At 34.4% G+C, this 24,389-nt stretch overlaps 4 protein-coding genes across 5 annotated transcripts in view; 3 read left to right on the forward strand and 1 right to left on the reverse strand.

Moving 5' to 3' along the window:
- The first annotated feature begins 316 nt into the window (after window positions 1–316).
- On the forward strand, window positions 317–1,725 carry LOC116347389 (probable cytochrome P450 313a4). Its single transcript, XM_031777967.1, has 4 exons — window positions 317–705; window positions 786–1,067; window positions 1,215–1,338; window positions 1,403–1,725. The coding sequence occupies exons 1-4, from the start codon at window positions 493–495 to the stop codon at window positions 1,564–1,566; spliced, it is 783 nt and encodes a 260-aa protein (XP_031633827.1). The 5' UTR covers window positions 317–492; the 3' UTR covers window positions 1,567–1,725.
- Window positions 1,726–1,800: 75 nt separating this feature from the next.
- LOC116347381 (general transcription factor 3C polypeptide 6) lies at window positions 1,801–2,960 on the reverse strand. The gene is made up of 2 exons (XM_031777956.1): window positions 2,578–2,960; window positions 1,801–2,397 (listed from the first exon to the last, which is right to left on the reverse strand). Exons 1-2 carry the CDS (start codon window positions 2,759–2,761, stop codon window positions 1,856–1,858), a joined length of 726 nt encoding a protein of 241 aa, XP_031633816.1. The 5' UTR covers window positions 2,762–2,960; the 3' UTR covers window positions 1,801–1,855.
- Window positions 2,961–3,441: 481 nt separating this feature from the next.
- Window positions 3,442–14,052, forward strand: LOC116347363 (dual specificity mitogen-activated protein kinase kinase hemipterous-like). 2 transcript variants are annotated; one of them, XM_031777937.1, is made up of 13 exons: window positions 3,442–3,811; window positions 3,917–4,155; window positions 4,925–5,181; window positions 5,634–5,861; window positions 6,024–6,203; window positions 6,286–6,500; window positions 6,747–6,899; window positions 9,824–10,590; window positions 10,819–11,067; window positions 11,162–11,683; window positions 12,286–12,538; window positions 12,664–12,756; window positions 12,814–14,052. In XM_031777937.1, the coding sequence occupies exons 2-13, from the start codon at window positions 4,071–4,073 to the stop codon at window positions 12,956–12,958; spliced, it is 3,147 nt and encodes a 1,048-aa protein (XP_031633797.1). In that variant the 5' UTR covers window positions 3,442–3,811; window positions 3,917–4,070; the 3' UTR covers window positions 12,959–14,052. The 2 variants fall into 2 exon arrangements, with proteins under 2 accessions (XP_031633797.1, XP_031633796.1); XM_031777936.1 differs by having other exon boundaries at window positions 3,443–3,811; window positions 12,220–12,538.
- A 5,005-nt stretch (window positions 14,053–19,057) lies between these two features.
- Window positions 19,058–24,389, forward strand: part of LOC116347394 — a 30,958-nt gene continuing 25,626 nt past the window's right edge. Inside the window, exons 1-2 of the mRNA XM_031777971.1 lie at window positions 19,058–19,370; window positions 19,521–20,818. Coding sequence (XP_031633831.1) covers window positions 19,528–20,818 — 1,291 coding nt within the window. The 5' untranslated portion in view covers window positions 19,058–19,370; window positions 19,521–19,527. The remainder of the gene's footprint in view (window positions 19,371–19,520; window positions 20,819–24,389) is intronic.

The following is a 24,389-nucleotide window of genomic DNA, read 5'->3' on the forward strand; positions in this document are numbered from 1 at the left end:
GTACAACGTACGACGTACAACGTACGACGTACAACGTACGACGTACAGATTAACATAAACCATGCTCAAAACGGCCTGATTCGAGTTCGCTGACCTCAGAAACGTCCAGAAAACATGTTTCTGAAGTTTTCAAAATTTTGACCGATTACAATACTTTTCACCTTACACTATGTGTGCGGAAAAGTAAAACAGGAATGTTTATGTACAAATCACAACAATATGTTGCATCTCGCAAACAGTATGCGGCATTCGCTAATGGATTCGAATGAAATATACGAATTTTCATAGATGTTGATGCGAATGAATATACTTTATTTCGAATATTTTACGTATGAATAGGAAAAGTTAATATTTTGCGAATAAACTGTCATTCACGAATAGTAGAAAGCCCCTGGCCACGCAGTTTTTTCAAGGATACCCCGAAAAATCGAACTATTTCTTTTTAAATACACCAACCATTTGATCAAATGTTTTTATTTCTACTATTTCCCAATGCAGATCCGTGACATGAAGCGCGATGAATACTTTGCGAAAAATAAGGATAAAATTGGTGAAAAATTGATAGCAGAAAATTCCGAAGAATCGTATAAATCGCCACAAGTTTTAATCGATCAATTGTTTCGTTTATTTTTTTCGGGAAAATTCAGCGCACAAGTTGTAAAAGAACAAATTGAAACGGTTTTAATTGCAGGCAATGAAACATCGGTGAGATTTCGCATGCAAATGAAAGAAAAATGGTTTTTTATTGAAGAAATAAATTTCGAACAATTTTTTTGGTTTTGTAGGCACTAACACTTGCGTACACAATTTTATGCTTGGCTATGTATCCGGATATTCAAGATAAACTGTACGAGGAACTGCGTTCGGTATATGTTTCGCAAGACGAAGATACTTCATATGAACATGTTCAACAGTTACCCTATTTGGATATGGTGTTGAAAGAAGGAATGAGAATGTTTCCCGTTGCTCCGTTTATCGTTCGCACCGCAACAGCTGATACTCCAGTTAGCACTTGTATCATTCCAAAGAACGCCATTATTATGATGTCGATTTTCAACTTGCAACGCGTAAGTCTTATTTTAAATTTGGTGACAGTACAGTTTTTTTGCACACAAAAAAGTCGGCACGTTTCATAATTTTTTTAAAGAATTTTATGAAAATTGACCTTCAACTCATTTCAATCTCAATTAATTTGATGTTAAAATTTGTTTTAGAGAAAGGACATTTGGGGTGAAGACGCCGAAGTTTTCAATCCAGAACATTGGCTTCCTGAGGAGGCCCATCAACGCCATCCATTCTGTTTTCTTCCGTTTAGTGGTGGGCCTAGAAATTGTATCGGTACAGAGAAAAAACATTTTCATGGAAAAATTTCGTCGAACCTCATGCAATGTTTTCGTTGTAGGTTACCAGTACGCGATGATTTCAATGAAGGTCGTTTTATCTGGTATTTTGCGAAAATATCGATTCACTACGAATCTAAAGCTGTCCGACTTGGAACTGAAATTCGAATTAACGTTGAAATTGGCTAATAAACACATGGTTGGCATGGAGCGACGTGTTTGGTGAACATAATAACCAGTGATGCCTGAAAAACTGTCAATATCCAAAACATTCTTGATTAAAACCAATATCTTTAAATGAGAAAAAGACTCCGCAATTACCTTCCGTTTTTTTTTTTTTGGAAAAAAATCATTCAAATTTACAAATAGTAAATTACTATAAGACTTTTATGAACCTATATATATTTTTATTATTTTAACAGTAATCAAAAAAAAAAATGTTTTATATTTCTTACGACAGCTTATTTTAAATAAAGTTTAAAATATAAATCTAATCCTTTTCGGTCTATTTGTGGTTATTTTCTCGGGCTATTTTCTAGATGAGTCAATCGTTCGAATTCCGCATGTGCGTGCTTTTCAATTTTCAAAATTTTTGTATTTTCGCTGTCTTCTGTTGTTCGATCCTCGGATCGTTCATCGGTACTTTCGGCATTGGCTCCAATATCTTGTCTAATTTCCTCAACCTCCATTCGATGTTCATCCTCTTCGTCGGTTTGATCCTCTTCACGTTCGGCCATTACATCTTGTTCGGCTTGTTCTTGTGACAAATCGCGTGGCGGTTGTTCGCCGGGTTTTAAAAATTGATTCAATGCTTCGGCGTATGTTTTTGAAATACGTAAATGTTCAAAATCTTCAATTTCACCTTCGGCCAATTCCGCACTACCTTCCGACTCTTTTTCTTCGACGAAAATTCGCTTCATTTTTAAGACCTTGTTGGTTTTAGCGAAATAATCATACAATTTGGATGGCATTTCTTTGAAGCATGCATCTTCAATACCACCTGGCCGCTTGCTTTCGGAGAAAAAACAATGCGTTCCCATTGAGTATTCGTATTCACCTGGAAAGATAGAATGACATTTAAAAATTAAAAAAAAAATCAAAACTGAATTAAAAAAAAAAATGGAGAGAAAACTGAAGTGGGATTCAAAATACAAAAAAATAAAATTGAAAATCAAAAGAAGCATCCTGAGTGAATTTCCCTCCATTGTCTATACCAATTGAAGCATATTGAAAATACCTTTGAATAGTTGGTTGTTCAGTTGCATAATTGGATTTTCGGTGTCAATGCCGAGGAATTTTATTTTGGTACTTGATTTGGATAGTTGATCGTCCAGCAGTTTTGTGTCCAAATCCACATACACCAAAAATTCTTCCGTCTCGTATCGGTCGTCCTCTTGATCGGTTGCCACTGTTGAAGTCATCGTGCTGAAAAATCACAGTTTTCCTCGAAAAAAATCACTTTTTCTACGGAAGACCCTGTGGTTCGTCACTATTTTTCTGGAATTTATCAAGTTATTTTATGGTGAAAAAGAAAATTTGCTGTATACAAGCGGAAAAGACTGAAAAAATGTAAACAATGCACGAGTGAATGGGCCAAAGTGACGTCTATACAAGTGTCATTGTATGAACGTTCAATTTCCATGAGGATGGAGACGGTTTTGATTCAATTTGAATGAGTGCTTCTTATATTGGGTTCAAAAGCGATCGTTTCTGTGGATAGACGGATAATGAGTGTAAAAGTAAGAAAGGTGTAAATGGGAGTGAAATCCAAAAAAGAAAAAAAAAAAAAGTTGTAAAGGGGGAGAGAGAGAGAGGAGAGAGAAAAGAAAAGGTATTCAAAAAATAAAATAAAAATACCGACGAATAGAGAAAATAAAACTATCTAAACCGTCTCCACGTGTATTGTGTAAAAACGAACGTTTAACAGTGCTCCACCGTCGCCACGGCCAACTTCATTGCAATCATGATACTCTCTATGACAATACCAACAACCACAATCACATATGCGCGCATACACGTTCTCTCGCCTCGTTCAACATACACACGGTCACTGTGTAAAATAGACTATTCGACAGTGACTCTCGAAATACGCGAGTGCGTACATCGTCGCATTTCATTTGCATTTTCTTAACACACCACACATTAAAAAAAAAAGAAGAAATATTTTTTTTGTTGCCATTAAAAAAAAGTTAATTTTTTTCGTTCAATGTTTAATTTGTTGTGTGTTTTGTGTTCAATAAACGCAAATTGAAATAAAACTCAAGCCCGTAAATCGTATTTATCGTTTGGTTTGTTTGTATATTTTGTTGTGTGTTTGTTTAGTATTCGCGTATTATTTTTCTGTACTCTTCTTCTTAATTTTGGGGCCAATCGAAATATAATTCCGTGCAGTATTGATGCGAGACAAAATAAATCTCGTGTGTAACCTTCGCCCAAGTGGTTTCGTGTGATATTTCACGTGAAAATTCATGGTATTTTCCCCAATTATCAATTTTCACAATAAACGAAAAGAAAAACGTCGTGTAGTTGGAAAAATCAATGTTTTTTTTTCTCTTTTCTTTTTTGTTCGTGTAAAGTGAGGTGTGCTGTGGTGTAAAAATCGAGAAGTCAGGCTAAAATCTCACTCTCTCGCTTGTGTAGACCACAAGACACACGATTGATTTTTTTCTTAGAAAAATCACATACACACAACAGATAAAACGAAAGACGAACAAAAATTTCGTATACACAATGTCAATCAACGATACGTCACGGAAGCTGCAAAAGCTTGAGGATCGATTTCATGAACCATCGAATGGACGACGCCCCAACCCTTGTAAGTATTACCACCGAAATTTTCAATCACCCAACCAAATCAAAAGCATTCAGTGTCAGCTTCGATGCAATTTTCTAGACGATTTTCTGTGCTTATATCGCACACGAGAGTGAGAAAAAAAATGAAGAATGTTATTGGAAAAATGTGTGTATTTTGATAGCGTGTGTCATGTGTTCTACCGAAATCCGACGGTATTCGGTGTAAATGTGAAAAAAATGCCCATAATTTTTGTCACTTGAATTTCGCATGAAAATCAGTTGTTTGCATTGATGCGCAAACTGCAATATATTTTTTTTTCTCTTCTAATATATAATATATATCGCGATCTCCGTCTCTGTCGTGCTCATATACAATGCCATCCATAAAAAACCTATAAGAAAAAAGAATGAGAGCTCTCGTATGAGAGCGTGGGGTGTGAATGTATGGGTGTTGATGTGAGTGTAAGTGTAAGTGCGACACTGGCTTTGTTCGTTTGTGATAAAAAGTGTCTATATTGTGTGGATGAAACGTCAAAAATACATACATTGTTGTGTGTTTATTTGGTGAGCTACTGCTGTGCTCAGCGAAATTCAACGTTCGCACGACAATCGATTTTGTTTACATTCAAAAAGTACCAACAAAACGTTCACTTATTATTCGCATTACTCTGGGCGACGAAAACAATTTTATTTATTGATTTATTGACGATAAATTGTGTGATTTGTTTGGGTGCCTTTTTTACAACAAATTATTATATGTGTTTTTTTTTAAATATATTTTTTTGTAACAGTGCCATTACCAACGACAGGACGTCGACCACCAATGACCTTCGACTCATTCCCACAACAGAGAACCATCCGTCTCGATGCCGAAACCGAAATGAAACTCAAACAAATTATGAAACGAAATGGCATCATTGCCATTGATGGTAAAGAATATAAAACCGAAACAAAGGATCTTGAAGATTTAGGGGAATTAGGTAACGGCACCAGCGGTCATGTAGTTAAAATGAAACACACACTCACAAACAAATCAATTGCGGTTAAGGTACGATATTCCACATGTTCTTCTTTTTCATTTTGTCTCTGTTTTTATAAACTGTACTGCATACAATGTAAATATTTTTTTATTGCCGAGGAAGATAAGAAGTGCGAGACATTTTTAGCACATTTTATTTGAATTAAACTCTATTTTTGGTTATTGTGCAATACTTTACTGTTGTTATTTGTTATCAATATTTTTTTCTCGGAAATTCCGTCCCGGTTTCTTTCAACTGCATTCTCCTTTCATTTTAATCTGTTTTTTTCATTCATTTCATTTTATTATTTATCACGTTGATTCTCTCTTTCCGTGTCTCGTTTTTTTTCTTCTTCATTTCTACTTCTTGTCCAATCTGCAACTCATTTTTGTTTTTGTGTTGTTGAAAAGTGAAAACAACGACGACTTTTTTTTTTATCAGACTAACTCGAATTTATTTCCTTTTTATCTGTTCCATATAGCAAATGAGACGAACAAGCAATTCCGAAGAAGAAAAACGAATTATAACCGACATTGATGTGGTGCTAAAGTCACATGATTGCCCATATATTGTACATTGTCTAGGTTGTTTTATAACCGATGCAGACGTATGGATTTGTATGGAATTGATGGCCACATGTTTTGATAAACTCACCAAAAAAACAAGAGAACCGGTGCCTGAACCAATTTTGGGCAAAATTACCGTTGCGGTAAGTGTTTTCTTATTATTACGATGCAAAAAGTTGACACTGTCTCTACAACAGTCGACTCTGCTTTCTATTTCTATTTTTTTGCGAAAAATTAGAATCAAACGGAAGAAAAATATGATATTTTCAAATTTTATGCTTGACGTAATTTTATTTAATTTTCAGACGGTACAAGCCTTACATTATCTAAAGACTCAACACGATGTTATTCACAGAGATGTGAAACCGTCAAACATACTAATTGATGAACGGGGCAACATTAAACTCTGTGATTTTGGAATAAGTGGGCGATTAGTGGACTCAAAGGCGAAGACAAGATCGGCTGGATGTGCCGCATATATGGCTGTAAGTAGAGTTAATCACATTTTTCAACTTATTCGAAAAGATTCCAATAATAATAATTAAATTTTGTTTTTTTTTTTCGCAGCCCGAACGTATCGATCCAAAGAAGCTCGACTATGACATTCGAGCGGACATTTGGTCACTCGGGATAACGTTAGTTGAATTAGCAACTGGATCATTCCCATATGCCGGTTGTAATACCGATTTCGAAGTACTTACGTGCGTTTTGGAAAAAGACCCACCATGTCTGCCAGCCGATAAAGGTTTTAGCTTAGAATTTCAGCAATTCGTTAAAAAATGGTATGTCATTTCATCAAACACACACACCAAAAGTGCTAACGGTGCCTCCATTCCATCTTATGGTACCAGATATTGTTTGGAAATATTTTCTGCCAAAATATCTTTGGTTATTAAGCTTGAGCGTCCAATGGCATCTGATTTCAATGATCCACTGTCTTAAAATATTTAAACTGTCTGAAAATACCTCAATGTCCTCTATTTTCGAGCAAAAATTCTAAATTAACTCTCGCTCTCTCTGTTTCACAGCTTGACGAAAGACTTCCGTAATCGGCCAAAATACCCCGAATTGTTGGAAAGTGATTTTTTCAAAATGTATGAAAATGCCGATGTGGATGTAGCCACCTGGTTTGCTTCTGTCATGCACACAAACAATCAACAACCATCGAATGAACCACGCAGGTAAGGTATGCATGCATTCGATTGGTATTTTCTCGTTTAATCATCATCCATTTATAGAATGATTGCACTCACTATTTTTTTCTGATCTAAAAATACTTTGGTTTTATCACTGAACGTTTTTTTTGTATCGTTTTTTTTATTTTGTATATCATTTTTGCATGAGATTCGGTCGTGGTCATATTACGTAGTATTGCATGACGTCTTTTTTTTTTAAAAAAAAAGCAATTGGTTTTGGGGAAAATTTTCTTACTAATTTTTTACATCGAGAATGTAGCGTAACGAATAGTTCGTTTTACTTATCAAATATAACTCATTTAAGTCATGCCACTTTTTTTATCTTCTTTAACGTCATCTTAGAAAAAACACATATTTATCGCACATGGCATAAATTTTAAATGGGAATTATTTTTCATTTTTAGAACATTTTGGCCTTGCTATTTTCAAAGTCTTTTTATTATTCAATCTGTTTTATGCAAGTGATACGGAGTTTGATAAGAGTGAACATTTGATCACAGAAAATACTGATGTCACCAAATAAGGTCAGTCATGAAATTAACAAGTGATCGAGATTGGCTACTTTTCGGGTGATTAATGGCCGATCGGCTTCTTTGGACTTTTTTGGGCCAATTTGGATCCCGATCGCTAATTAAAAGGTCGATTTTACTATAGAGATTTCACTCGATTTTCAGGAGCTGGAAAGTACCGTCATTTTAAATAAATATCGATATCAAGTTTTGAAGCTTATTTTAAAGAAGAAAAACCTTCATTAAAATAGATACGAATTAAAATCTTGAAGGAATCGAAGGGTGTCAAAGTTTGAAACATGCACTATTTGTGACGTTTCTTCGTTCCTGTGAGCTCGGTGAAATACCTTGAATTGCCAGCCCCTTGAGTTAATCTCCGCGACTTGGATTAAATTCGAAACTCATTTTCTGTGCTCAAAGTCGTTAAAAATCGTTGAACTCAATCAAGTGTCTAGATATAATCAATGCAATAATCCCCTTTGGGAATTCACAAATCGTGTTCATTTCATATCGCATTTCGCAATTATTTCGACCGGCTTACATTATCATATCTTTGCACGTTTCTGAGAAATCCATATCAATGTATACACAATTCTATTTGGAATGCAAAATCTCCCATATCTGCCATTCAAGCGATAATTGCAACGCGTTTTGTTTTCTCAAGCAATAAATTCCTCCGTTCATCCATCATTCGTCATTTTGTAGAAAAAAAAACTGTAACTCATTCCCCATGCATCCAATTGTACAAATACACAAACACTTGTTGTTGTTGTTCCCATTGCGAGTGGTGTTTGGTGTAAGTTGTTTCATAGTACCTTGTTGCCGATGTTCATTTTTTGTTTTGTTTTGCCAAAGAATATCTGTATTCATTTTATTTTCTCTCATTATGGTTTTTCTTGTTTTTTGTGTATTTTTTTTTTCTTTTTTCGTTTTTTCTTCCCAAATAGGTAACTTATCCCTAAAAACAAACCAAAACAAAAAATTTTTTAGAAAAAAAAAACACAAAAAAATCAATTCTATTTATGTAAGTATCGATTTGTTGATATCACATATCCGATAAATATTTGCATAAAAATAGCTGTCGTCGCGAATGAAGAGTGCGCGCTTTTACATAAATTCGACCAAATGACCAATTAGATATCGGAATTATTAAATGGCCAATGCAATTCATAGTAGAACATTCTTTTTATGATTTTCTTTTTCACCCACAATCTTCTATGCCTTGATAAAATGAGCTTTTTATGAGTTTTTGATACCGTATTTTTATGCATTTCGTGTTTTGTGTGTGTGTGTGTGTAAATTGTTTATTGTTTGTTTTTCCAATCTATTTTAATGATATCTTTCGTCGTCTTGTTTGTTTGTGCCAAATGGGAAAAAATGCAAGAGAAAAATGAAAAAAGAGAAAAAAGAGAGATGGGGAGAGAGTGTGAAAATGAGAAAAAGAAAGAACGAATGAAAAAAAAAAAGAGAGTAAGAGAGAGAGAGCATGTGATCAAAGTGCGAATAAAAAAAAAAACACAATCAAATCGCATTCACTGTACACAATTATCCGAGTGAACGAGAATTGCTTACATTTCAAATTATCACGTCATCTTCAATTCAATATCGAGGCCGAGTATTTTTTCGTCTCCTTTATTATCAATTTTTTTTTGTATTAATTCTCCACTTCACACACTGCAGCCGCATGTTTCTGTCTCACACCAAATGCTACAAAATAAAAACAGAAACTCATTTTGTTCCTCATCATTATTATTCTGAAACGCACCAGTTTTAGAAATTCACAATTTCTTCTTATCTTCTACGAAATTCTAACTTTCCTTCAGCTCAGCATTGGCATGAATTAATTCACACTAATCTTCGGTCGATCAGTTTTCCGTAATTAGATGAAAAATTCTTATAACAAAAAAATATCGTTCATAACAAATCATTTAGATAACAAAATTAGAGTAACGATTTTAACACATATGCTCATTGGAATTCTACTAAATTCGATTTTCGAAATTGGACGCGATTCAAAAAAATAAGTGACAAGAAAAAATTTCTTGAAGAAAAATAATTTTCGTATTGCGCGCCTTAATGCAACAAAATAACAACATTTAATATCGTTTTGTACATGAATTCTAATTAAATCGCATCGGATGTTTTTTTTTTAACTCTCGTAGAACATTGATCGTAATCTGAAAATTTGTTTTTGTTATGCCGTAGCTTGTCCCGTACTCGATATCGGGACAATAATTAAACACCAAACGAAAAATTTGCTTGTTTTTATCTCGAGTAGTTTGAGAGAGGTTATCTTTTTAATATATTTTAGAAGAAAAAAAGTAGAAAAATTTGTAATGCAAGATGTGTTGAATATTAATCGATATTTTTTTTTTTGTTTGTTGGATATTTGTTGGGCAGGCAACCATCACTTGTAATGGATAAGAGAATAGTAAATCAAGTGCCGTCGTCCATTGTACCAACGACAGTTACATCATCATTATCGTCACACATACCAACCTATCAACCATTTAGCCATAATCAAACGAATTCAAAACTAAGTAATGGATTCACAGTGGCCGATCCATCATCACAGCAATCCAGCAATCCATTTCAATGTAACAACGAAACGACTAGCCAACACAGAACCGAAACGAATACAAATACCGAAACGACATCGCCGGCGATTGTCCATCAATTTTCACCAAGTCTTAGTCGAACGTCGTCGATTAGCGAACATGATAGCCCATTACCAATGATGCCAAATTTTGCACGCAGTCCACCGTTACAGACGAGAAATGGTGGATATAGTACATTAGCGAATTCAAATTCAATAGTAGCTTCAAAATCACCGCCATCACAAATTGAATCAACCATGACCATTCCACGTAATGACGAATTTAATGTGACACGATTAAGCAATTATGGTTACACACATGCCGAACCAATGATAGCCACACTTGAACAGCAACGCATCGATCATCATCGGCAAAATGTTTCACCACAAATGATTCATTTTCAACAAATTGAAGAACGAATGGTTGATCAACTTAATGAATTGTATAAAGCAACGATGATGATACATGCAAATCAAAGGGACACAGGAACACCAAGACTTGTTGAACATGATGAAGTCAATCGAATTAATCAAACTTATTTGCAACAACATGAACCTATTTATAATCCAGGTGAGCACAACGAATTTTTTTTTTCACTTTTTCGCATACATCACTGGGGTTGTTGTGTGTACAAAGGACGTCCCGGCAAAATTGGAGATAAAAAAAGATCCTTGTTCAGAGGGGGGTAGAGAGAGGGGGTAATCTGGACATTTGGAAGCTTTTTTTAGAGGGGTCTGACCAGAAAGACCTATGGAAATCACTGTTTCAAGCAAATAAATAATAATTTTCTTTCTTCAGCGCCACACAATCTACTACATCGAAACAATTCTCTATCACCATTTTTACAACGGAAGTACTCATTGCAAGCGCACCAACAACGTTTGAACGATGCAAATTCACCGCGTTGGAGGCCTCAGTATGGTCGGTCAATAAGTGCGACAGCGTCACCAAACTTGGATGCACATCGACGGTATCAAACTGCAATTCCAGTTCTGGACACGGATAGAAATCAAATGGTTCGACTCAAGGGAAACACAAGTCCAATTGGTAATAAAATTCCTTCCATTCACCAATTGTTGTTCCAACTAAACTAAATTTTCTTGATCTAAAACTAATTGAACAAAAATTGTGCTTTTTTCAGTACTTCAACGGTTTTACCACCAACAAAATCAATTGCGTGAAAAAGAGGCGAACGGACAAGTGTACAATGTACCACCGTCGCATATTCCAAAACCGGTGCCACAGTATAAGTCCGACTATGAAAAGCGAATAAATGAATTAAATGAAAAAGAGCACCATCAACACCAGTCGTCGAATCCATTTTTACGTCAAATACCAAAGTTAACGCACAAATTAAATCCATTCAAACCGCAAAGTCCAAAGCTCAATGCACGCGATGAGCCATTGTATGCAAATTCCCATATTCCAATTTATCAAAAAAATTATGACCATTACGATGGTGGTGTGCCACCAAAGGAGAGTGTACACCGTCGAATACCAATCAATCCACCGGCTGACATATACTATGAAAAAACGGCATATCCGGCTGTCGCATACGAAGATCACTATCCAAATGAGTACAAAAATGTGTATAATGCAACCACAAGTCCGGTGGTGAAAGAGAAAAAAAGTAACGGAACCAAAAATACCTCAGACGATGCAGGTGAGTGTGAGCACAACGACAGCATACACGCAATAATTGAATTGGCTTAATAACAACGCTTTACACTAGCTACCATTTTAGTCAGTTTTAATTTGTATTAGCATTTGCCTTCTGCCAAATCCAAATCAAACTGCTGTAGAATGTGTTGTTCTTTATTATTATTTGTTTAATTATCTCTACTATTTTGAAAATCATATTGACCAGATTCACTTATTGGCATTGTCTTTCTTTCTTTTTTTTCTTTTTTCTATTTTCATAACCGCCTCCATAACACTGTTGTATGTCTCTTGTATGTGTGTTTAACTGTGTTTTGTCTAACTTTGTTTTTGAATATATATTACCAATATGCATACACACCATTTACATCACATATCAACCATGTGTTTATTGTTCGAAATCGGAAAATTACCTGATGTACATATTCAAAATTATATTTGTCATATACATACACTTCCACGCAATTTGTCGCTTGTTGCATATACCAAACATAAACAATACCCGAAACAAAACAAATCATTGAAATTGGCCTCCATTAGGATGGTTTAATTCGCTGGCTGGCATAGTTAAACGACGATTTGCTTCCTACGTTAAATCCCATTTAGCCACATCGTCCGGTGATGGAAGCAAAAAAGAACGCGAACCACATTATGGGCATCCATTGCATCCAACGTCACCGTATCATTTTGAGAAATTGAGACAATTCGCACCAACGTCATCGTCGATGCCATCGAGTCCACATTTTGGACATCGGTCACATATCGATCAACATTATGATAAAGAACGGATGGCCGCGCATAGTCCACGTATTTTGAACAACATGGATCGAAGGCATCGAAGTCCGGATCCACCACCAAGGTAAGGGCAAATTTAATACGAAATTGTGTCACATAGTCTGTGTTGTAGACAAAAAAATTCGCCACACCTTGGTGACACCGTTCAACGTTCCGAATGGAAATTTTAATTCATTTCTATAATTTCAGGTACAACAAAGGTCAATCCCCACTGTTGCTTCGACGAAATTTGCTGGAGTATGGAACTCATCAGGTTGCGCCATCACCTTTACTCCCCCGAAGGTATGTCTATCACTCAAATTTTCAAAAAACAAATTCTCACAAAATCCGTCTCTTCAGGTATATCGTTTCAACGTCACCTCCGTTACCACCACCCCGCAAAGGATCTGACAGTATTCCCGGTTCGCCGCAACAGCTACGTGCTCGAATCCACTACACCCCCGAGCCTCAACGTCGAATCTACCGAACTGGCATCGATCAATGAGTGGGGCTGAAAATCCGCGCTATATGACTTGCGTATGGATTCTGAAACAATCAATCGCTCATCATACTCCAATTCGAACCGTGTTACTCTTTTTTTCTCTATTTATATCGAAAACATTGTACAATTTGTTTTAATTTGTTCATATATATTTTTTTTGTGTGTGTGCTAAGGTGCATTCATGTGTGGCAATCGACTCACAATTCATGTCGGGTCTTTGAAGTTCTAGTCAAAATATTCTAATATTTGGAAAACTCTCTTTTAAAAGAAATTATGTGCAACGCAATCAAATCACCGGTTTCTCATCCTCGATGCGATCGATAAAAAAAAATTGGATTTTTTTTCTCTTGTGCAAACTGTCGTTGGAACGAAAATCCAGTCAAAATAATCTCATTCATTCTGAAGCGAATATATAATTATTATAATCAACTCTTTTTTAATCATACAAGAAAAAAAAAAAACAAGAACAATTTAATATTAGAAATGAATATTTAAACAAACAAAAAAATAACTATTTTACATATTAAAATATGTAGCGAGAAAAAAATCGTATTTTTCATTGAATTTTTCATAATTTATAATCGCCAATTGGAATGAACGACGATTTTCGCAGTGTAAACACACACACCCCGAAGACCAAGAAGAGGATAGATTTAAAATGAAATGCATACGATTACATGTGACATGGAATTATTTGGATCTGGTACCCTTGTCGAAGATTATTTGACTGAAAAAAGGGAACGGCGCTTGTTTTAGTTCAAATTTCGATGAAAACTTTTTACTTGGAATTTTATTACCGATTTTTAAGTGATTCAGCCAGCTTAGTTAATTTGTTAAATGTCCGTTTGATTCTAGCTATGACCAAATCCAAATCAATTCCATTCACAAATTGTCGTTTGTCATGAACGTGTTTTGTGTCAGGCTCTTAATTAATAACTTAATACGATAAGTTATTTAAAATTAAAAGATGCAAACAAACAACAAAATCTATTAGAAAATATGATAATATGTCGCCATGGCAAATTGTTCCTCATTATGTGGAACTATTTGGCTTCTATTTATATAATAAAACAAAAAAAAATTGAAAATTTATCGGACTATGGCCTTTTTTAAATTTTTCGTCTAGTTTTTTGAAGTAGATAGAAACATGAGCACTGCTACGTTTAGAAATGATTGCGAAGAATAACATTCTTACATTCATTGGGGCAAAATCGATATCGCTTTCCGAATGAAAATTGGAGAAAAAGACGCTTTTTTATGTTTCCGTTGAGAAGTCTACCGTTGGTTACAGGAGCACAGTTCGTGTTGGGTCGAATCCATCTGCTTCACGAAATTCATAATCGCGCTCATCGGATCTTGTTCGCACTCTCATAAATATTGTCAACAATTTTACACACCATAGTATAACAGTTTATGTATTGGTTGACAGATACTGTCAATTTGGAGAAAAATAGACGTCAAATAATAAGTAATCGTGTATCATTCCACTTTAGTTCCTTCAGCTGATAATAAATTAAATTATTTCTGTATCAAACGCAGTAACATCGAAAGTAGTTTTACTCATAAATTTTGTTGCATTTTTGTGCATTTTATTGGATATTTAATATTCGTAGAGTGGTTGCGAGTGGTTGAACCAATAAAATTGTTGATTTATTCTTATTGAGTTGAATTACGTGAAGAGCTTATATTCGTCATTTCTTATGAGTCAACAATAAAAAAAGAAGAAAAAACGTGTCTCAGCCAACACATACACATCGTAATGAATATGTAGTTGCTGGTCCATCAAATGTGGTATCATCGCCAAAAACATTTAATTTTGATGGACCAGCAACCGCATCTTTACTACGATGTTCATCAACATAATTCTCATATCAATGAAATTTAGTCCACTAACCCAACTTTTTGAACAAATTGATTTTGGCAGGAAAAGAAATTGCTTTATCTAAAAATTGTTGCTGGAAACTGTTGAAATTAGAATTAAAAAATGCCGAACATATTATTATCTCAATATTAATTCGTAAAAGTCTCTAAAAATCAAACTTGTACGAATTAATGTTGGAATATTGTGTGGATTTAAAACAGCTTTACATTTTTAATACTTGATGCAGATTTTAAAATTATATAAATAAACGTGTGACTTTTTCGCATTTAATTTAAATATGTTTTAGATGCTAAAAAAAAATGCTATAATTTACCTCAATTGAATAATCGAAAAGAATTGATCATTAGAGATGTATAGAGTGCCGTTGAAATCGATGATACTATGCCGGCTACCAATCGCTGAAATTAAAAATCAAAGTGCTTCCCCGCGAAAAGTTCAGCGGTGCAGTTTTGAACTTAGCACGTTCCTAATTCATCATTGTTAAATTCAAAACTACACCGTTGAAGCAAGGCGATAACTTCTTAGCTACCAACCAAGCCACCAAACACGAGCGAAACCAACTTGAAATTTATTGACATGGTCGGAATTCATATGGACTCATCGCCAAACTTTATTTTTGTAAAGAAAAACGTTATTCAACATAATTTTTATTTAAATTCCTTCGCCAATTTTCATATAGATATCGTGAGTTGAATCCAACAAATTTCCAAATACTAATTGATTCTTTTTAGTTACTCAAAATTGATGGAAAATTACTGCCAATTTGTGAAGAAATAAAATGTCTCACATCCGTAAGATGAACTTTTCCGCACTGTGATCCACAACATGCATTTATTACAACTCTTTTACTCAAAGAATTCACGAGGAAACTGAATCTGACATTAGTTTTACGATACAAATAATTTTCGAAGCACTTTTCATACAAAAACTACTAAAAATGGGAATTTTTGTATCGCAGCCATGCCTATATGATATCGTAATCATGTGAAAATTTGCAGAGGTTATTTTTTTCACAAAAAGTTAACATTCTGAAAGTTTGAAGAAAATTTCAATGAATATTAGGGGTACTTTCCATACAAAATATCGTTTTTGAGCGAAAAATCCAAAATTTTGTTCGGAAGGTACCCCTAATATGCGTTAAAATGTCTTCAAACTCTCGCAATGGCATTTTTGTGTGGTAAAAATAACCTGTGCAAAGTTTCAGCTCATTACGATATCATACAGGCATGGCTTCCATACATAAATTCAATTTTTTTGACATTTTTGTATGAAAAGTGTGTCGAAAGTTATTTGTATCGCAAAACTAACGTCATATTCGGTTTTCTCGTACCCAAAAACCCCACAATACATATTTTTGGGTGTTTAGGATTAAATTAAATATCACTTTTGGAAGAAAAATTTAATTTTTCCTATGGATGGTCATAGGCATCACACCAGACATGACACTTTACTCTGTCAACCAAAGTCGCTCAAAATCTAATGGTTTCTATTCCTCGGCACTCCCAATCATCCTGTGAAGTCAGATTTTGAATTACTTTTCTTGTTTGAAAGTTATCGTGTTAACAAATTTTTGCGTACAGCGTACAGGGTACAGGGTACCACGCACATACATTCAGACATCGGAAAAACGCTAGATTCGTGTTCCCTGGCTCCTAAAACACCCAGAAAACACATTTTTGATGGGTGTTAATTTTTCGACCGATTCCAATACTTTACCTTACACACTAGGTGTATGCGGAAAAGTAAAAAATGCATTTCCTGCATTAGGGGTGCGGAGAAGTAATATTGAAAGACTAGTTGAATAAATAAGTCCCAAATAAAAAGGTCATACTTTCTAAAAGTTTCAAGTAGTATATTTTCTGTTTATGTGAATTTTAGCTCCAATGAGAAAAGCATGTTCAGTCCTTTCTCACAAAAGATTACCGAAACAAAATTTAGTAGTCAAAATGTTTCTGAGAAATTTGGTGAATCAAATCCAACTGAAAACTATTTGCGTCATTGGTCTAGGTCTCGTTAATTGAACTGCGTTTTTTAATATAATGTGCCTATGCGGCAAAATACTATAACCATAAGCTATATAAATCAATAGACATTCCGTCGCATATATATTTCGCAGAGTTCTAGTGACTCACAGCACAATCTTCTGAAGTTAATTCACCAATTTTTTTGGATTTGCCTGAAACTTCTTAAGCAGACTTCAATATAAAATGCTCAAAATCAGCTGCAAAAGTTGAAATGCAATCACTTCAATTGAGGATATGGATTGACAGAATGTGTTTTGTCCAAAACTATTTTCCACCACCCAAGCATTTTGCACAAGGGATTGTGTAAACCATATAACGGTAAATTTTTCCGAGTGACAGATTCTGTCAATTGGGGTAAGAACAGACTTCAAATAAGCTTTCGCCTGTCATTCACTTTGTGTTATCAAAATAGTATTGTTATCAAAAAAAGTCCAGAATTATAACAATAAGTAGCTGTTTTCACTCATAAAAAATTAATTCATGGCATCTTGTGTGTGTTAAAATTAATCGATACTACCCCAAAGTATATTAATTTCGTTTATTATAACTCTTATTATAAGAGTTTGTCTTCGTCACTTGCGATGGGCAATAAGCAGTCATCCCCAAAAATATTTCAATTGAACAATCATTGCTTTAAAGAAATATTTGAATATTTATCGCTGAAAGACGTGCATTCATTTGGTCAAACATGCAAGCGAATGAACAAAGTGGCCGGCGAATATTTGAATCAAAATCACTCAATGCCTGAAAAATACTGCATCGACGATAAAATATACATTCGAATTTATTCAAGGCCAAATGATGACCATAGTACCGAGCTTGAACATCGATGGATTCAAATATCGGGCTTCAATCAGTTCATGCCATTCATTTCACATTATGATATCATCAACGATTGTGATTTTCTCGGCGGTAAAATTGGGCTGAGTGAATTTTTCGGCCGTAATCCAAATGCCAAGCGATTTTTAACGACGGGAAAGTGTTTGTGGGCCAATCGTGACGTATTTTTGAAATCCAATGTAAAATTAGATCTATTTGAAGTCAGAAGAGAGTCTTTGAATGAGTGGGAAAGCAAATATTCCAGTGAGATATTCGACTTATTAAATCGACTTTATGAACGAGGATTTTATAAGCGACTGCATATTTACGTCGATGAAGTGAACGAGGAATTCAGCAGTTTATTAATTTCGCTTAAATATCTCGAATTATTGTGTATTAACTATTTTAAGAACTGTTATAGTTTGCCGCAGATGATCAACCTGAAGGGGCTACGTATTGTGGATGGTTCAAATGCTGCAGATATGAAGATTTTGGCAAAGAGTCTGGTGAATCTTGAACGTCTTCAATTTGATAATTGTAAAAATATCGATGATATGATGCCTTTCGTTCGTCGATCACCAAAATTGAAGATAATCAAAGTGAAACCTTTAATTGATAAACCGACAAAATTCAATAGAATCATGGTAATTCCTCCATGGGGTGAACCAATCTTCAATGACGGAATTTTGAATTTAAGAATTTTGAATCAAGAACGTGCCAAGTTGGATGGAGCACGAAAAATAACAATTTATACGGGTGACGATATCTTCCTGGCTACCAAATGGGCAACCAAAAACGGCGACACCAATTTAAGATTCATCGAAATGAGACGTTCGGACCCGTATGAATGAAACTTCCCATCTACAATTTAATCAAAATAGTATTTAATAATAGTATATTTGCAGAAGAATTTTGTTCAAAATGAAAGGATGTCAAAGACAAATTCAAGACACCATTGTGACTCGTTGGGCTACGTTGTGGATCACAGTGCGGAAAAGTTCATCTTACGGTTGTAAGACATTTTATTTGAGTGTTTAGGAATACATTAAATATCACTTTTGGAAGAAATAAAATGTCTTACATCCGTAAGATGAACTTTTCCGCACTGTGATCCACAACATGCATTTATAACGTATATTTTACCGTAAATATGAATTCATGAGAAAACTGAATCTGATATGAGTTTTGCGATACGAATAATTTTTGATAGACTTTTCAATGTCATGTGAAAATGTGCAGATGTTATTTTTTTCACAAAAGGCTAATATTCTGAAAGTTTGAAGAGATTTCAATACAATTGACTGGTACCTTCCATACAAAACTTTCGTTTTTGAGCAAAAAATCCAAAATTTTGTTCGGGAAATACCGCTATCATCCATTGAAATGTCTTCAAACCCTCGGAATGTTATTTTTGTGTGATAAAAATGAGCTGTGCAAAGTTTCAGCTCATGACGATATCATACAGGTATGGATTTCATGTCTGTTTGATTGTTTGTGCCATCAGTTTCATACTTTCAACGGAACATTTTTGAAACGAGTGGAAACGATGAATGGATAACAAGAGATAACGATGGAAAACGTCAGACTGAAGTGAACAAGCGTCAAAACCACATCTGTTCGATTGTCATTGTCTCTGTTAATCGCTTCTTCTTATAAATAACAAAATATTATTTTTGTGATATTATAAAAGGTTAATACAATTTGCGTTCATTTTATCTTTTTAAGCATCCAATAAAAGTTTAAATTCTCATTAAAAAAATCGTGTCGATGTTTTTGTGTAAATTATCGTAAAGTGTTGGTTTCACAAAATACTAATTACCATTTCATTGTTCTTATGCAGTTTCGCCATGAGTTATCCACAAAAGAAGCCAAAATTGTCACAGTCACATAACCAAAGTCATAATGAAGAGCCGGTGGCAGGTCCATCAAACGACGAATCTCCGCCGAAAATATTCAAATTGAACATCGATTGCTTTGACGAGATATTCGAATATTTGAACGTGAAAGATTTGCATTCATTCGGTCAAACATGCAAGCGAATGAACAAAGTGGCCGGTGAATATTTCAAACAAAATTATTCATCGGCTGAGAAATTCTGCGAAGAAGATGGAATTCACACAGTTTATTCGGACAAAGACGGTGTTATAGATGAACGCATTCAAACATCTGGTTTCCATAAGTTCATGCCGTGCATTTCAATTGACGTCGATCCATATAAATATATTAATTCGCACATCAGTGAATTTGAATCAACTAACCACATTTTTCTTTCGGATCTATGTATTAATAACGAAACAGTTGAGCGTTTTAAAAAATTGTTGCCTCAACTGGAAATTCTTCAAAGCCGACATTGTGCGATGGATGGTGACTTTTACGATTTGATACTGAAATATTGTAAGAATTTGAGAAGGATTTATGTTCAAAATTCGACTGTCGGTAATCGCATAAATGGCGAAATTAAGTGGTTGTTACAAAAATATCCTAAGCTTGAACGTTTAGAACTGATACCTGCTGTATCTTGTCGAATTGAAGAGCTACGTGAATTTTTCGTGCACAATCCAAATGCACAGAGATTTTCAACTACCTCAGCATTTTTGTGGCGCAACGCTGACACGTTTTTAAATTCTAAAGCAAAGTTGGATATATTGGAACTCAAAGAATTTCAATTTTATACACCATATTACTCATGTGGGAAGCATACGTTGGAAACTCCTTTAGAATTATTAAATCGACTCCATGAACAAGGCTTCTATAAACGACTATACATTTGCATCCATTGGGTTGACGAAGAGGAGAGCACTTCATTTGCTTCACTCAACGGTCTTGAGCTATTGTGCATTAGCTCATTCGAGAAGAGTTATAATTTAACTCAATTGACCAATCTGAGAGAATTAATTATTTTTGATGGATCGAATTCCAAGGATATGGATATTATAGCAAATGGCCTGACAAAACTCGAACGTCTTTACATTAAATGGGCCAGCATCGATGAAATTATGCCTTTCATTCGTCGATCACCGAAATTGAACAAAATCAAATTCATACCTGAAGACAGCGGTGTGGTTTTGAATCTGGCAATGTTGAATGAGGAACGTGCCAAGTTGGCCGGAGCACGAAAAATAATAATTTATACGCGAGATGATGTCTTCTTGGCTACTAAATGGACGACCAAAAACGGTGACACCAACTTGAACTTCATCGAAATGAGACGAGCGGATTCATTTGAATGGAATCATTATTATGAAATATAATTTTTTTTGAAAAGAAGATCAATGTTTCATTCAAATTTAAAAAAATTTCAGATTCGCTTTTGAAAAAAAGCCAAAGAAGATTGTATTTGTCTTACAATTTTCATATTTCACGATAATTTTTCAATTCTAAAAGTGAAAAGGTACAGAAAAATTTATTCAATCATAATCTGAGTAAAATTTCAAGTAAAGGGAAAACCGAACATACAAGTCTTTTTCTCCTTCAAAATTTAATTTGAAGTATAGTACACTTTAGTGTTGAATTTGACACAACTTGTGGATGATAGCAGATTTCGTATAATAACATATAATATAACCAGATAATTGCTGGAAAAATGTTTCATTAAATAGATGTATATATTTAATATCTCGTCAAAGCAATCGATGTTCAATTTGAATATTTTCGGCGGAGATTCCTCGTTTGATGGACCGCAATCGCATCTTCATTATGGCTCTGGTTATGTGAGTGTGACAATTTTGGCCTCTTTTGCGGATTGCTCATTGGAATGACTTTTATGAAATTCAACTTGATTCACCACCTACATCTTTTCTACTTGTTGTGTAGATCACGTGTGCAAAGTTTCACGATGATATCTCCACGTTAAGTCGAGCACCAATCGACATCAATGCATCGATCGATCATTATGTGAATTTCTTGAAAAATAGCACTTTTGATTAATTTAAACACAACTTCAAACAACCACATCGACTCAAAATGAACTGAGGTCATCATTTTCTACCATAAACTTACGACTGGAGAAGTTTCAAGTGATTTGGATGAAAATAAAATACATTTTCAGGCAAAATTTTCACAAAATAATCTTATTTGTGGGCACAGTGGCTACTACGACTACTGCGGCACTATTCGATCAACTGAGTTAAGCTGCACAAGCTTTGGTCAGGAGATAAATGGGTGACCGTTTAGAACATCGTATGTAGTCGTAAAATACTGTGTCAACCGTGTCTGTGTACAACAAAGGTATGGATTTCAGCACAGACACGTAAAATAGAAATCCAACGCCATATAGAATATGGCAAAATCATAATAAATATAGGATACAATCGGCTGATCACCGATTTATCTGAATTAATTGATCAACAGAAACCAGAAAGTTAAAGAATTCTTATCTCAAGGCCCTATGCTCCACTAGGAGTTAAAGGAAATAAAAAAAAAAAAAAATAAAAAAAAAAATTAAAAAAAAATCTTATTTGAAGCTAGAATAGTTTCAGAGCTAAATTAATGTGATTACACCTTGGTATACAGTGTATACTATACACCCATTTGAACGCATCGTATAGCTGGAACACTGTCATTTGCATAGCAAATTGTGAACAATGAACGTGGGGCCAAAATATGAATATGGATCATGGTATATCCGCACTAAAAGTCACTTATAAGTATATTTAAACGACTGAATTCGGTCAGTTTTGATTTCATGAACAGCATCCATGCTGATTGAGTGCATTCTGACCTAATTTGCGCATGGTTATACTGGCCGATGTATAGGAATGCTTTCAACTCGCAATATATTAAATGTATATTCGCTTATGAAATCCTTGTTCATGAAGTCGATTTAATAATTCCAAAGGAGTTTTTTTAGAAAAGTAAATTCTTTTGATTACCAATATATCCAATTTTGCATTGGAATTTAAAAATATGTCACCATTGTCGCACAAAAATCTTTCAGTAGTTGAAAGTCTCTGTACATTTGGATTACGTACGAAAAATTCACGTAGTTCTTCAACTCGACAAGAATTTTTCGGATCAATAGGTATCAATTCTAAACATTCAAGCTTGGGATATTCTTGTAAGAGCCAGTTGAGTTTACTATTTATACGGTTACCGTTAATCGAAGTTTGAAAATAAATCTCTCTCAAATTCTTACAATATTTCAACATCAAATCGTACAAGTTACCATCAACCCTACAACATATGTACTGTAAAATTTCCAGTTGGGGCAACAATTGTTCAAAATGCTTAACGTGTTCGTTATTATTATCGAATCCCAAATGAAAAATAAGTTTAGTTGACTCAAATTTAATGGCATGAGATTGAATATAGCGAAGTTTACGGTAATCATTACCACACACTTTAATGCACGGCATGAACTTATTGAAACCAGATGTTTGAATGCGTTCATTTAAAACACCATCTTTGTCCGAATAACTCATGTAAATTCCATCTTTTTCACATCGTTGTAAAAATGACGAATAATTTTGTTTGAAATATTCGCCGGCCACTTTGTTCATTCGCTTGCATGTTTGTCCGAATGAATGCAAATCTTTCACGTTCAAATATTCAAATATTTCTTCGAAACAATCGATGTTCAATTTAAATATATCCGGCGGAGATTCATCGTTTGATGGACCCGCAACCGCATCTCCATTATGATTTTGGTTATCTGGATGAGATAAATTCAGCTTTTTTTGTGAATGACTCATAGCGGAACTGCATAAGAATAGAACAAGCAAATAACAATTAGTATCAAACACTTTTCACGGAAACATCGACCTCAATTTGATTTCTTAGAGGATTTAAACTTTTAATGGATGATTAAAAAGAAAGAATGAGCACAAATTGTATTAACCTGTCATAAAAACTCAAAAACAATATTTTGTTATTTATACGAAGAAGTAATCATCAGAGACAGTGACAATCGAATAGATATATGGATTTGACATTTCTTTCACTTAAATCTGACGTTTTGCATCGTTTTCCCCTATTTTGTCTACGTTCATCGTTTCCACTCGTTTCAAACTTTTAGTTTCATCTGATGGCACATTCTGTTTGAATAATTGTCGGTAAAAATGAAAACTACGCCATACATTTTTCAATGAAATCATATATTCTTTATTTCTAATATATTCAATGGAGTTTATTTCATAACATATATTAGTATAAGTATAAAACACTTCTTTCAAAGTTCTAACTGTGACGCAGTATTGCGTCTGATATAAATCTGAAAATGTTCTGATATAAATTTTCAGTGACGCGTTCGTTCACATACATACAAAATATTAATATTGCCAATCGACAATCGCTATTTGTACTTATTAATTCGCTTTTACCAGTAATAGTACATATGTTTGTGAAAATATTTTAAATTCAAGTGGAATATTGATCTGATCTATTCTTACAATTTGTATTTAATCCCAAATTTCCCATATCATCGAATTCCATCGTCTCATTTCGATGAAGTTCAAATTGGTGTCACCGTTTGTGGTCGTCCATTTAGTAGCCAAGAAGACATCGTCACGCGTATAAATTGTTATTTTTCGTGCTCCAGCTAACTTAGCACGTTCTTCATTCATCATTGCCAAATTCAAAACTACACCTTTATCCAGTGGTATGAATTTGATTTTGTTCAATTTCAGTGATCGACGAATGAATGGCATAATGTCATCAATTCTACTACGACGAATGTAAAGGCGTTCGAGTTTTGTCAGGCCATTTGCCAAAA

Source organism: Contarinia nasturtii, unplaced genomic scaffold (genome assembly GCF_009176525.2).
Source record: "Contarinia nasturtii isolate CC-2019 unplaced genomic scaffold, AAFC_CNas_1.1 Cnas_scaffold_1840, whole genome shotgun sequence".
Classification (NCBI taxonomy): domain Eukaryota; kingdom Metazoa; phylum Arthropoda; class Insecta; order Diptera; family Cecidomyiidae; genus Contarinia; species Contarinia nasturtii.